The sequence below is a fragment of the Ranitomeya imitator genome, chromosome 2 (genome assembly GCF_032444005.1).
Source record: "Ranitomeya imitator isolate aRanImi1 chromosome 2, aRanImi1.pri, whole genome shotgun sequence".
Taxonomy (NCBI): Eukaryota; Metazoa; Chordata; class Amphibia; order Anura; family Dendrobatidae; genus Ranitomeya; species Ranitomeya imitator.
The window spans coordinates 278,153,290-278,168,105 of NC_091283.1; the positions used below are offsets into that span (position 1 = coordinate 278,153,290).

General features: G+C 46.3%; 1 protein-coding gene across 1 annotated transcript in view; it reads left to right on the top strand.

Moving 5' to 3' along the window:
* Positions 1-207: 207 nt before the first annotated feature.
* The window catches only part of LOC138666915 (zinc finger protein 665-like), a 50,101-nt gene continuing 35,492 nt past the window's right edge, over positions 208-14,816 (top strand). Inside the window, exons 1-6 of the mRNA XM_069755100.1 lie at positions 208-410; positions 8,833-8,967; positions 9,097-9,273; positions 9,349-9,472; positions 9,556-9,653; positions 9,849-9,939. Of these exons, the coding sequence (XP_069611201.1) occupies positions 8,890-8,967; positions 9,097-9,273; positions 9,349-9,472; positions 9,556-9,653; positions 9,849-9,939 (568 nt within the window). The 5' untranslated portion in view covers positions 208-410; positions 8,833-8,889. The remainder of the gene's footprint in view (positions 411-8,832; positions 8,968-9,096; positions 9,274-9,348; positions 9,473-9,555; positions 9,654-9,848; positions 9,940-14,816) is intronic.

Here is a 14,816-nt window from a genome sequence, read left to right on the forward strand (position 1 = left end):
CTTGTTTTTTCAGGTTCGAACGACTTCGAAGAATTACGGACATCGTGAAATCCAAGGATTTCAGACGGGGAGTGTCATGTCTCACGACTTGGGAAATCATTTAATATTTGCATAGCTTGTGTTCGATCCTTCTTTCTAGGCAGAAGTTTGCCTTTCTCTGTATTTTGTCCCAACTCCCTCACTGTAGTCTGTGATGTATGTTTGTTCTCGCCCTTATTCTCCATTTTGTCATCATTCCTCCATCTGTATGCATCCTACTACATGTCCTCTGTTGAATATTCCTTTTTACCTGCTACTTTCATCATAATACAAGAATTTCAGTTAAACCAGCCCTCTTTTCCTGGAGTCTTCTTACATGAGATCGTGGCTGAGTTAAGCTGTCTGATTAATCGGTATGAACGTGAGTACAGGTGAATACGGAAGCGCCTAAAAAGAAGGGTCTATCCAGACACCACTACGTTCTACATAGCCATGAGTCAGAATACACACATATACAGTACTTCCCCTCATTCAGCACCATGACAACCAGCAGAGTCCTGCATACACTGAGGCCCCTGATCATGTGACCCCTGACTCCTCCCCTCCTGTGACCTCATCACAGGTCCTGTGCGGCTCTGCGGGTGGAGGTAGGTGCTGGAGGCTCCATTATTCTCTGTGGAGTGCGGCTCTGCGGGTGGAGGTCGGTGCTGGAGGCTCCATTATTCTCTATGTGGAGTGCGGCTCTGCGGGTGGAGGTCGGTGCTGGAGGCTCCATTGTTCTCTATGTGGAGTTTGGCTCTGCGGGTGGAGGTCGGTGCTGGAGGCTCCATTATTCTCTATGTGGAGGTCGGTACTGGAGGCTCCATTGTTCTCTATGTGGAGTTTGGCTCTGCGGGTGGAGGTCGGTGCTGGAGGCTCCATTATTCTCTATGTGGAGTGCGGCTCTGCGGGTGGAGGTCGGTGCTGGAGGCTCCATTGTTCTCTATGTGGAGTTTGGCTCTGCGGGTGGAGGTCGGTGCTGGAGGCCCCATTATTCTCTATGTGGAGTGCGGCTCTGCGGGTGGAGGTCGGTGCTGGAGGCTCCATTATTCTCTATGTGGAGGTCGGTGCTGGAGGCTCCATTGTTCTCTATGTGGAGTTTGGCTCTGCGGGTGGAGGTCGGTGCTGGAGGCTCCATTATTCTCTATGTGGAGGTCGGTGCTGGAGGCTCCATTATTCTCTATGTGGAGTTTGGCTCTGCGGGTGGAGGTCGGTGCTGGAGGCTCCATTATTCCCTATGTGGAGTGCGGCTCTGCGGTTGGAGGTCGGTGCTGGAGGCTCCATTATTCTCTATGTGGAGTGCGGCTCTGCGGGTGGAGGTCGGTCCTGGAGGCTCCATTATTCTCTGTGAGGAGTGCGGCTTTGCGGGTGGAGGTCAGTGCTGGAGGCTCCATTATTCTCTATGTGGAGTGCGGCTCTGCGGTGGAGGTAGGTGCTGGAGGCTCCATTATTCTCTATGTGGAGTGCGGCTCTGCGGTGGAGGTAGGTGCTGGAGGCTCCATTATTCTCTATGTGGAGTGCGGCTCTGCGGGTGGAGGTCGGTGCTGGAGGCTCCATTATTCTCTATGTGGAGTGCGGCTCTGCGGGTGAAGGTCGGTGCTGGAGGCTCCATTATTCTCTATGTGGAGTGCGGCTCTGCGGGTGGAGGTAGGTGCTGGAGGCTCCATTATTCTCTATGTGGAGTGCGGCTCTGCGGGTGGAGGTCAGTGCTGGAGGCTCCATTATTCTCTATGTGGAGTGCGGCTCTGCGGATGGAGGTCGGTGCTGGAGGCTCCATTATTCTCTATGTGGAGTGCGGCTCTGCGGGTGGAGGTCAGTGCTGGAGGCTCCATTATTCTCTATGAGGAGTACTGCTCTGCGGGTGGAGGTCGGTGCTGGAGGCTCCATTATTCTCTATGTGGAGTGCGGCTCTGCGGTGGAGGTAGGTGCTGGAGGCTCCATTATTCTCTATGTGGAGTGCGGCTCTGCGGTGGAGGTAGGTGCTGGAGGCTTCATTATTCTCTGTGGACTGTGGCTCTGCGGGTGGAGGTGGGTGCTGGAGGCTCCATAATTCTCTGTGTGGAGTGCGGCCCTGCGGGTGGAGGTCGGTGCTGGAGGCTCCATTATTCTCTATGTGGAGTGCGGCTCTGCGGGTGGGCGGGTGGAGGTCTGTGCTGGAGGCTCCATTGTTCTCTATGTGGAGTGCGGTTCTGCGGGTGGAGGTCGGTGCTGGAGGCTCCATTATTCTCTATGTGGAGTGCGGCTCTGTGGGTGGAGGTCGGTGCTGGAGGCTCCATTATTCCCTATGTGGAGTGCGGCTCTGCGGTTGGAGGTCGGTGCTGGAGGCTCCATTATTCTCTATGTGGACTGCGGCTCTGCGGGTGGAGGTCAGTGCTGGAGGCTCCATTATTCTCTATGTGGAGTGCGGCTCTGCGGGTGGAGGTTGGTGGTGGAGGCTCCATTTTTCTCTATGTGGAGTGCGGCTCTGCTGGTGGAGGTCGGTGCTGGAGGCCCCATTATTCTCTATGTGGAGTGCGGCTCTGCTGGTGGAGGTCGGTGCTGGAGGCTCCATTATTCTCTATGTGGAGTGCAGCTCTGCGGGTGGAGGTCGGTGCTGGAGGCTCCATTATTCTCTATGTGGAGTGCGGCTCTGCTCGTGGAGGTCGGTGCTGGAGGCTCCATTATTCTCTATGTAGAGTGCGGCTCTGCGGGTGGAAGTATGTGGTTATTCTCCATTACTGGGTGTGGGGGACATTAACCTTTTCAGCAGACTCTTTTGGGGTCTCTGTGTGGTGTGAACAGTGATGTAGCAGCTGTGGACAGAATGCGGCTTCGCTGGTACCCAAGTCCACATTAGATCCATTCAGACAACTGCAGGATGAGAGGACAGAAGCCCAAACAAGTTCTCACAGAATGCCATTATATTTCTCCTTGTTTAATAACCTGCCAAGGTACATCCGACATCTGGGAGCTGATATCAGGCTGGCAAGTTCCCTGGATATTGGCCCCTTCCCAGCCTAAAAATATCAGCTTTCAGCCATCCCAGAAGTGGTGCATTACATTAGATGCGCCAATTCGGCCACTTTGCCTGGCTCTTCTCTATTGCATTAGTGCGTTGGCAATCGGAGTAATTCTTTGGGGGAATTTGTCAGCTGGCATCAATCCTAGGGGTTAGTGTGGGAGATACATCTGTCAGACACCCCCATTACTAATCCAGTAAGCTGAAAGACAAAAACACTCAGAAAAATATTTCCTTTTTTAAATAACAACTCCCCTACCCCCTAGTTCACCAAATTATTGAAATAATTAAAAAAAAAAATCCATGCTGGTTTTCAGGAGTCCACGAAATCCAACCTTGTCCAAAAATGGCAAGCTGAAAAACCTGAAAAGAGAGAGTTAAATGAATTTAGACAAGAGACAATCTTTCGTTCACCATCATAGTACAACGTATGGAGCCTTGTTCTGAGATCAAAGCATCATAGGTCACTATGGTTCTCACAGTACAGCCATTCCCCCACACACTATAATGTTCCAACAATACCGCCATCCCCCATACACTGTATATGTGTGATGCTAGTCACTCCTCATGGACAACCCGCAAGGCTGGTTAATCAAAAGTTCCAAGGTCAGGAGAGTACGTCATAGGTGATAATAGAAAATCATCAGTTAAATGTCCAGGGATCAAAATACCAGTAAGGCTACGTTCAGACTAGCGTTGTGCGCCGCTGTGTCGGCGACGCAACGCACAATGCACGCAAAAACGCGGCAAAACGCACGCAAAAACGCTGCGTTTTGCGACGCGTGCGTCGTTTTTTGCTGAAAATCGGACGCAAGAAAAATGCAACTTGTTGCGTTTTTCTTGGTCCGACGCTTGCGGCAAAAAAGACGCATGCGTCGCAAAACGCAACAAACAAAAACGCATGCGTCCCCCATGTTAAACATAGGGGCGCATGACTAGCACAACGCTAGTCTGAACGTAGCCGAAGATAGTGGGTCACACAGCACGGTCCTAGGTCAGGCAGCAGTAGAACAAAGCACAGTGAAACAAGGCAAACATACACCAGTGAACAAAATACCAGGTAATTGTCTGAACCACCATCAGTACATGAATACATGAACGGACCCACCATCAGTACTTGACTACACCACGAGAACCATCAGCATTAAATTGATACATCACCAGAACCTCTATCAGTACTTGACTACGTCACCAGAACCACCACAAGTATATGAATACATGACCAGAACCAAGAGTACTTGAATATAAGAACGAAGCTTGGTACAATAATTGTAATATCAATTCAGTCCCATAAACCAATGTATTGCATGAATTTACCCTACAACTTCCATTATGTCCTTAACCCCTTAGTGACAGAGCCAATTTGGTACTTAATGACCATGCCAATTTTTGCAATTCTGACCACTGTCACCTTATGAGGTTATAACTCTGGAACGCTTCAACTGATCCCGCTGATTCTAAGATTGTTTTTTCGTGACATATTGTACTTTATGTTAGTGGTAACATTTCTTCGATATTAGTTGCGATTATTTATGAAAAAAACGGAAATATGGCGAAAATTTTTAAAATTTTGCAATTTTCAAACTTTGTATTTTTATGCCCTTAAATCAGAGAGATATGCCATGAAAAATAGTTAATAAATAACATTTCCCACATGTCTACTTTACATCAGCACAATTTTGGAAACAAAATTTTTTTTTGTTAGGGAGTTATAAGGGTTAAAAGTTGACCAGCAATTTCTCATTTTTTACAACACCATTTTTTTTTAGGGACCACATCACATTTGAAGTCATTTTGAGGGGTCTATATGATAGAAAATAATGAAGTGTGACACCATTCTAAAAACTACACCCCTCAAGGTTCTCAAAACCATATTCAAGAAGTTTATTAACCCTTTACGTGCTTCACAGGAACTGAAACAATGTGGAAGGAAAAAATGAACATTTCACTTTTTTTTGCAAACATCTTATTTCAGAACCATTTTTTTTATTTTCACAAGTGTAAAAACAGAAATGTAACCATAAATTTTGTTATGCAATTTCTCTTGAATACGCCAATACCCCATATGTGGGGGTAAACCACTTTTTGGGCGCACCGCAGAACTTAGAAGTGAAGGAGCGCCATTTGACTTTATCAATGCAGAATTGGCTGGAATTGAGATCAGACGCCATGTCACGTTTAGAGAGCCCCTGATGTGCCTAAACAGTGGAAACTCACCACAAGTGACACCATTTTGGAAACTAGACCCCTTAAGGAACTTATCTAGATGTGTGGTGAGCACTTTGAACCCCCAAGTGCTTCACAGAAGTTTATAACGTAGAGCCGTGAAAATAAAAAATCGCTTTTGTTTACACAAAAATGATCTTTTTGCCCACAAATTTTTATTTTCACAAGGGTAACAGGAGAAATTGGACCACTAAAGTTGTTGTCCAATTTATCCTGAGTACGCTGATGCCCCATATGTGGGGGTAAACCACTGTTTGGGCGCACGGCAGAGCTCGGAAGGGAAGGAGCGCCGTTTTTGAATGCAGACTTAGATAGAATGGTCTGTGGGCGTTATGTTGCGTTTGCAGAGCCCCTGATGTACCTAAACAGTAGTAACCTCCCACAAGTGACCCCGTTTTGGAAACTAGATCCCCCAAGGAACTTATATAGATGTGTGGTGAGAACTTTGAATGCCCAAGTGCTTCACAGAAGTTTATAATGCAGAGTCATAAAAAAATATATATATATATTTTTCCACAAAAAAGATTTTGTAGCCCCCAAGTTTTTATTTTCACAAGGGTAACAAGAGAAATTGGACCCCAGAAGTTGTTGTCCAATTTATCCCGAGTACGCTGATGCCCCATATGTGGGGGTAATCCACTGTTTGGGTGCACGGCAGAGCTCAGAAGGGAGGGAGCACCATTTGACTTTTTGAGCGCAAAATTGGCTGTCGTGTTTGGAGACCCCCTGATGTACCTAAACAGTGGAAACCCCCCAATTCTAGCTCCAACCCTAACCCCAACACACCCCTAACCCTAATCCCAACCTGATCCATAATCCTAATCACTAACCCTAACCATAATCACAACCCTTACCCCAAAACAACCCTAACCATAACCCTAATCAAAACCCTAAATCCAACACACCCCTAATCCTAATCTCAACCCTAACCTCAAACCTAACCCTAATCCCAATACACCCCTAATCACAACCCTAACCCTAATCCCAAACCTAACCCTAATCCCAAGCGTAACCCTAATGCCAACCCTAACCCTAATACCAACCCTAATCCAAACCCTAACCCTAATCCCAACTCTAACCCTAACTTTAGCCCCAACCCTAACCCTAGCCCTAAGGCTACTTTCACACTTGCGTCGTTTGGCATTCCGTCGCAATCCGTCGTTTTGGACAAGAAACGGATCCTGCAAATGTGCCCGCAGGATGCGTTTTTTGCCCATAGACTTGTATTGCCGACGGATCGTGACGGATGGCCACTGGATCAGTTGTGTTTTGGCGGACCGTCGGCACAAAAAAAGTTCAATGAAACGTTTTTTTTGTACGTCGCATCCGCCATTTCTGACCGCACATGCATGGCCGTAACTCCGCCCCCTCCTCCCCAGGACATAGACTGGGCAGCGGATGCGTTGAAAAACTACAGCTGCTGCCCATGTTGTGCACAATTTTCACAACGTGCGTCGGTATGTCGGGCCGACGCTTTGCGACGGCCCCGTACCGACGTAAGTGTGAAAGAAGCCTAACCCTAAATTTAGCCCCAACCCTAACCCTAAATTTAGCCCCAACCCTAACCCTAAATTTAGCCCCAACCCTAGCCCTAACCCTAGCCCTACCCCTAGCCCTACCCCTAGCCCTAACCCTAGCCCTAACCCTAGCCCTAACCCTAGCCCTAACCTTAGCCCTAACCCTACCCCTAATTTTAGCCCCAACTGCTGTTCTCCTGCCGGCCGGCAGATGGAGACAGATGGCGGGCGCACTGCGCATGCGCCCGCCATTTTCTTCTGCCGGCGGCCAGGAGGAGCAGCAGGAGGATCCAGGGACACAGGTGAGTATGATAGGGTCCCCGAATCCCCCTATTTCTCTGTCCTCTGATGTGCGATCACATCAGAGGACAGAGAATTACACTTTACTTTTTTTTTTTTTTGCGGTCGCCGGTAAACAGTTAATTACCGGCGATCGCAAAACAGGGGTCGGTTTTACCGACCCCGATCATGCTCTTTGGGGTCTTGGCTACCCCCGGCAGCCGAGACCCCAAAGATTCTCGCGGGGCCTGCCGGCGGGCGCAGTGCGCATGCGCCCACCATTTTGAAGATGGCGGCGCCCACCGGGACCCACGAGGAGCACCGGGGGAGACAGGTAGGTATTGGGGGGCTACCTGGGACCCCTTTTCTCTGTCACATCGGAGGACAGAGAAATTAAAAAGAGATCGCGTGTTTTTTTTTTTTTTTTGCGATCGCCGGTAAACGGTTAATTACCGGCGATCGCAAATGCGGGGTGGGTAAAAAACCCCCCGAATCATGTTCTCTGGGGTCTCGGCTACCCCCGGCAGCCGAGACCCCGGAGAAAATCCGACTCTGGGGGGCGCTATTCACTTTTTCCACAGCGCCGTTAATTAACGGCGCTGTGGTTTAAGTACCCTTAGCGGCCGCCGTTAAAAGGCGTATCGGCGGTCGCTAAGGGGTTAAAACTGGTAAGAAGATACATTATTATTATTTATTTATATAGTACCATTAATTCCATGGTGCTGTACATGAGAAAAGAGGTTACATACAGGGTTATAGATATCGTTAACAATAAACAAATTTACAATGACAGACTGGTACAGAGGGAAGAGGACACTGTCCTTGTGGACTTACATTCTTCGAGATAATGGGGAAGAGACAGGATGTCGGGGTGCTGCAGCACTGATGGTGGTCAGGCGGCAGCTCGGATGGTTGGTGAGGCGGCAGCTCGGGTGATTAGTGAGGCAGCAGAATGGTTATTGCAGGCTGTAGGCTTTCCTGAAGGTTCCGTCTCAGGGATCCGAGGGTGGTGGGTAATCGGACGTGTTGAGGCGCGGAATTCAAGAGGATGGGAGACATTCGGGAGAAATCTTGGAGGCGGTTGTGTGAGGAACGAATAAGTGTGGTGGAGAGTAGGAGGTCTTGGGAGGATCAAAGATTACGTGAGGGAAGATAGTGGGAGTTTAGTTCAGAGATATAGGGAGGGGACAGGTTGCGGACGGCTTTGTAGATCAGTGTTAGTAGTTTGAACTGGATTCGTTGGGGAATTGGGTGCCAGTGGAGGGATTTGCAGAGGGGAGAAGCAGGGGAGTAGCGAGGAGAGAGGTGGATTAGCCGAGCAGCAGAGTTAAGGACAGACTGGAGTGGTGCAAGGGAGTTAGCGGGGAGGCCACAGAGGAGGGTGTTGCAGTAATCGAGGCGGGAGTACATCATTTGCATCCAGGTGTCTTATGGTTTACATCTTCTCTGGAGGTCGTCTTTCTTTCGATCTAGATGACATGATGACTTTTCACAGTCACAGCTGGTCTCAGCAGACCTCCATCTTCTCCGCTCTTTTGCAGCACATCCTGCTCAGTCTCAACAAACTTGTGATTCCTACAGCCAATAAGTTGCTGATGCAATGGCCAACTTAGCCAGTGATTGGGAGCATGGAGGACATGTCTTAGTCAGTATTACAACTTGTGTTCCAGTCCGTATAAGACTAGAGAATACAACATCTACACGTTCTATCTCCTGATATGTTTCCCCTTGTTGTCATCCTTTATGATGTTACATTGGCTCACTTTCTTCCTATTTATTTCCCTGCAATATCAGATCCTCTCAGTGGACATCTTGTATATTGAGAGAAATTTTCTGACTTAATCATCAAGGATGGATATGGACAGGGACCAGATGGCGGAGAGAATATTACACCTCACCCTAGAGATCCTCTTCCGTCTTACTGGAGAGGTGAGAGATTCTGATAGCGTCACATTACATCATTCTTATCTATGGGAATAACAGATGGACAGAACTGGAGAGGTGAGGAGTCTGGAAATGTCTGTACTGAGATTTATTAATGTGTCTCTCCATAACCAGGATTACACAGTAGTGAAGAAGACCTCTAGTGAGCGCTGTCAGGACCTGGTGTCTGATGGATGGGGAAGACCCCTGAAACCAATCACAAGGCCTCTACCTCACCTGATACATGAGAACTTCAATGACCGGAAGATCCTAGAACTCGCCTACAAGATGATTGAGCTGCTGACTAGAGAGGTGGGAATGCTGGGACATTATACAGTAACTCTATGAAGGAATCGGGGGGGATGACGGTATCATTGTATGTGTCAGGTTCCTATAAGGTGTCAGGATGTCTCCGTCTATTTCTCCATGGAGGAGTGGGAGTATTTAGAAGGACACAAAGATCTGTACAAGGACGTCATGATGGAGGTTCCCCAGACCCTCACATCACCAGGTAATAGACAGGACTAAATACACACAGCCTATAATTATCTGTATGTAAAGAATGAATTCAGTGCCTGTATGTGTTTCCTCCAGATCTGTCCAGTAAGAGGACAACACCAGAGAGATGTCCTCATCCACTTCTTCCAGAGGACTGTAAGCAAGAAGATCCCATTGTTCCTCAGGATCATCAGGTAGATGGAGAGGGGTCATGAGATCTCCCCTATGATGTGCAGATGTCTGTGAAGGTCTTGTGCTCAGTCTTGTTTTATCCCCCAGTATTATATGTTTTATAGTTGTGTAATGAGAACGGTGGAGATGGCAGGATTAGAGCTGAACATGGATGTGACTTCTCCATCTGTTGGTGACTTTTACAACATTTGTTTCAGGGTGAAGATCTGACCCATATTAATACTACAGAGACATATGTGAGGGGTGATGAACGGTATAAAGAGGAGATTCCTACATATGGCTACCCAGGTGAGTAGTGACCACTAAATACAGAGTAGTCACAGATTCTTCTCAGTCACCGGCTGTGGCTGCTTTATCAGTCGTGTAGTTCTTTTAAATCACATAGTTTTTATTAACAAGGATATCAGAAGGAGATATAAAAGGGGAGACAAGGGGCGCAGAGTCTAAGTGTAGGTGTATATTCACAGCAAGAAATATATATTGTTGCGCTCACCCTTTAGATGTCTTGTATGTACATTCAATTGATCCGTATGATGGATCCACGCCTTATAATATTCCGGTATGCAGCACTATTGCAGGAACTATGCCAGCCTTGATCCAAGGATTGCATGTGAATACAATGGTTAGAGAAAAAAAAAAAAATTCCTTTCTTGGCGCTTCCGGAAGACAAGGTGTGTGCTATGTGTTAGGAGTCACCAGTCTATAAAGAACAATTTTAAAAGCACATATAATACCTGATGAAGGCCGTTGTGGGCTGAAACGTGTTGTTTTGTTCTTATTAAAGTGTCCTAATAAATTTGGTACTGAGCAAATTATCTCAACCTTCAAACTATCCTTGTCTTCCGGAAGCGCCAAGAAAGGAATTATTTTTTTTTCTCTAACCATAGTTTTTATTAAAGCATATGACACGCCAGTAACAGTCTGACACAATTTCCAGACAGGTGCAATGAATACAAAACCTATTAATACATTTTCATTTAATGAAAACAACTCCCTTACCCCTGCCGGGTTCCCCTATATAAATGGAAATCCCCTGACAAGAGCCCATTTACCCGTATCCTGGCTCTTGTAGACACATATAACAATTGCAGCCATCTTATAAATCTCTCGCCAAAACCCATAGCCTTCATGACTGCGCACAAATACCGCCACTCCACAGTATCAAACGCCTTAGCGGCATCTAAAGACACCACAACCCTCCGACCCAAATTGTCTGCCTTTACCTGCATATTAAGAAATAATCGTCTAAGTTTACATGCGGTAGAACTATTGGGCATAAATCCGGATTGGTCCCGATTTATAGTGTCGTTATCACCTTGTTATATCAATAACCAATATCTTGGGCAACATTTTAATATCTGTCGTTAATAACCAAATTGGGCGATAAGAAGCCGGATCCTTACCCTGTTCTTGCAACACTAAAATTATTGCCTCACGCATGGACCGCGGCAACGCCCCCTCCACCAGACCATCACCATACACCTCCAACAAAGCGGGAAGCAATACCTCTTTATATTTTTTTTATACACCTCTCCCTGAATCCCATCCACCCCTGGGGCTTTATCATTGGGCATAGAGGCCAATGCAGCATCAAGCTCCTCAAGAAGACCCCGATCTGCCTCTGAGAGTCTGGGGAGCTGTACCTCTGGCAAGAAACCATCCACCTCCTCCATCGTTGGCTGAACCCGTTATTTATAAAGATCCGAGTAATACTCCATCATCACCTCCAAAATTGCTTTGCAACCAGTATGGTCCTTCCCATCCTTTCTCTTCAAAGAGACTATATGTGTGGGGTCTCTCTGAGCCGCCACTATTCTAGAAACAATACATAAAAAAAATAGGAGAAATACCTGCCTAGTTATGTGGCAATGCTCCAAATTAATATGCACATCCGAAAAAGCAAAAGAGAAGCAATATAGCCATAAAATAATGAAATTTTATTACAAATAAATAAATACAAAATATTCAAATTCATAAAAAATGGGACAGAAAAATATGCACAAGAAATAGTAGCCACCAAAAGGCAAAAAATATATACCATGTAGAAGCAATACATCTACAGAAGTGCGGTAATCAACGCACAATATGGCACAGTGCAAGACATAAATGTGACGTACATTGCGCATGAAAAAAATAACGCACAGGCATGCTAAATATATTTACCAGATGTAATCCTCATAGAGCATATAGATTGCAATATAAAAGTATAAAGATCCTCCAAAGTAGAAAAAAGTTAAATGTGTAAAATGTTGCAGACATAACTCTAAGTGCTAGGAAAATAATCCCATACAAAGTGAAACCAGCCTAATTGCAAATAGTATTGTACTAATTTATCCTGCAACATAAGTCATGTCTGCAACATGATACATGCATTGCCAGAACCATGCTCATAATGAGGCCAAAGTAGCAGGGGCGTGCATGGTTAAACAAAAATAAGAGGGGATCATATAAGGTGCAAAATATAACAAATGCGAGGATAGCAGCCAAGGGATTTACCTAATGGTGGTGACAGCAACCCTATTCTAGAAAGAAGGTGACCCGCCCTGTCCCCCTCCTCAAAATATTTAGCAGTTTGAAACATTCTCCTACATTCCGCCTTTTTCATTGCCATCTGACATACTCTATTCTGCGCTACCTTCAACCTTCCCTGTGCTTCTGGGGACTGATCGTTGATTAATGCCTCCTCCACCTTCTCCAACTCTCTATCAACATCTGATCCTTCCTGCCAGTTTCTACCTTGACTCAGGATATCTCTTTAATGCAGAGCCCTCTGAAATAGGCCTTCATAGCTTCCCATACCGTCAATACCGAAGGCGACCCAGCATTAATTTTAAAATATTCCTTAATGTCCCCCCTATGTATCCATCTAAGTCAATGAGGTGTAGCCAAAACGGATTCAGCCTCCACATGCAACCCCTAGCAGGTACAGATCCCACTCCCTCAAGTATCACACTCATGGGGGAATCATCCGAAATTGTTCCCCGGTGTCTCCTCCATTATCTCCAGAACTGTCGATCACCTTTCCACAATATGGTGGTGGAAAATAAATTGAAACCAACCACATCAGACATCCGTACAATTTACAAATTAAACACATGAATCTACCCGACTGATCTATAACCACTTTGTGATACTCGAAAGGAACCCCAACACAGATGAGGATGCTGGCCCCCCTATAATATGCTGAATATGTGACATGGTATCCCACCTGTACCCATCCTTTAGTCAGAAAATGCGTTCTCTCCTTCACCTTGTGAGTCTCCTACAGACAGATCACTGACGTCTTAGCATCATTCAGAAATTTAAACACATCTTGCCGCTTCACTCCAGACGCCAAACCCCTAACGTTCCAACTCACAACTCTCATTCTTCCAGACATTTTCCCTCCACAGAACATTTTATCCCGCATTCTTTCATCCAGTTGTAGCTGAAGTCACAACCACAGTAACCATGGCGGTGTACATTATGCAAATATTTCCCCAAACCCATCCCCCCTCCCCCCCACACAACAGTGAAACACCCCCAACAAATCCCCATCCCATCCTTCCATCCTCTCCTAACACGGAGGAGAGCGCACTTGATCCGGAACAGTCTGTTAACTCCGTCCAGTAGTCCCTCAACTTGTCCCAAACTATTGGGACTCTCCCATGACTTGTGGATAGCAGCCTATTTAGATTTTCAAAAAGTAGTTGTGTAGTTCGGTCGTATCACGATCGTGTGATCACCATTTTACCTCTAGAGTAGATCCTTCTCCTCCATCTGAAAATGTTGAAATGATTTTGTGAATTTGTGAAAGCCCTTTCCTATTGAACTTACAACCTGGAGGATCCACCTACTTCCTGGGATGAGGAGACGTTGACCATTACCTGCCCAGATCTGTAAACTACAAAGCCAAATTGTAAATGTAAGGTTATACACATGGGAAGAAGGAATCAATATCACCATTACACACTGAATGGGAAACCACTGGGTAAATCTGACAGGGAGAAGGACTTGGGGATCCTAGTTAATGATAAACTTACCTGGAGCAGCCAGTGCCAGCCAGCAGCGGCCAAGGCAAACAGGATCATGGGGTGCATTAAAAGAGGTCTGGATACACATGATGAGAGCATTATACTGCCTCTGTACAAATCCCTAGTTAGACCGCACATGGAGTACTGTGTCCAGTTTTGGGCACCGGTGCTAAGGAAGGATATAATGGAACTAGAGAGAGTACAAAGGAGGGCAACAAAATTAATAAAGGGGATGGGAGAACTACAATACCCAGATAGATTAGCGAAATTAGGATTATTTAGTCTAGAAAAAAGACGACTGAGGGGCGATCTAATAACCATGTATAAGTATATAAGGGGACAATACAAATATCTCGCTGAGGATCTGTTTATACCAAGGAAGGTGACTGGCACAAGGGGGCATTCTTTGCGTCTGGAGGAGAGAAGGTTTTTCCACCAACATAGAAGAGAATTCTTTACTGTTAGGGCAGTGAGAATCTGGAATTGCTTGCCTGAGGAGGTGGTGATGGCGAACTCAGTCGAGGGGTTCAAGAGAGGCCTGGATGTCTTCCTGGAGCAGAACAATATTGTATCATACAATTATTAGGTTCTGTAGAAGGACGTAGATCTGGGGATTTATTATGATGGAATATAGGCTGAACTGGATGGACAAATGTCTTTTTTCGGCCTTACTAACTATGTTACTAAATAACAGTGTACATAGAACGTGCTGACAAGCTAGAAAATCATTTGAAGAAAAATATTATGATGGTCCTCTAAAAGAAAGCGGAGGGTAATGATGCTGTTGGCTTCCTAGAATCCCGATTAGGGATGAGCGAATGTGCTCAATGATACTCGGATATCACTTGATTATCTGGGTGCTCGGATGTGCTCGCTACTCGGCAAACATTAGCCGGTGCTCGATTTTGAGTCCCCACTCCGCTTGTGTGGTGACTGTTACACAGCCAAAAAACATGCGGGGATTGCCTGCAGGTCACTGTAATGCTGTAGCCATCTTGGTAGTGGCATTACTCTCATTCCTGGCTGTGTAACATCATCAGGGGCTTGTTAAAATGGTAGGCGGCGTTAGTTTCGGCACAGTGACACCATTGCAGAGCTCTGTGACCGTTATTGGAGGGAGAGAGTGCTTGTCCAGGCGTGTGTGCGCAGTAC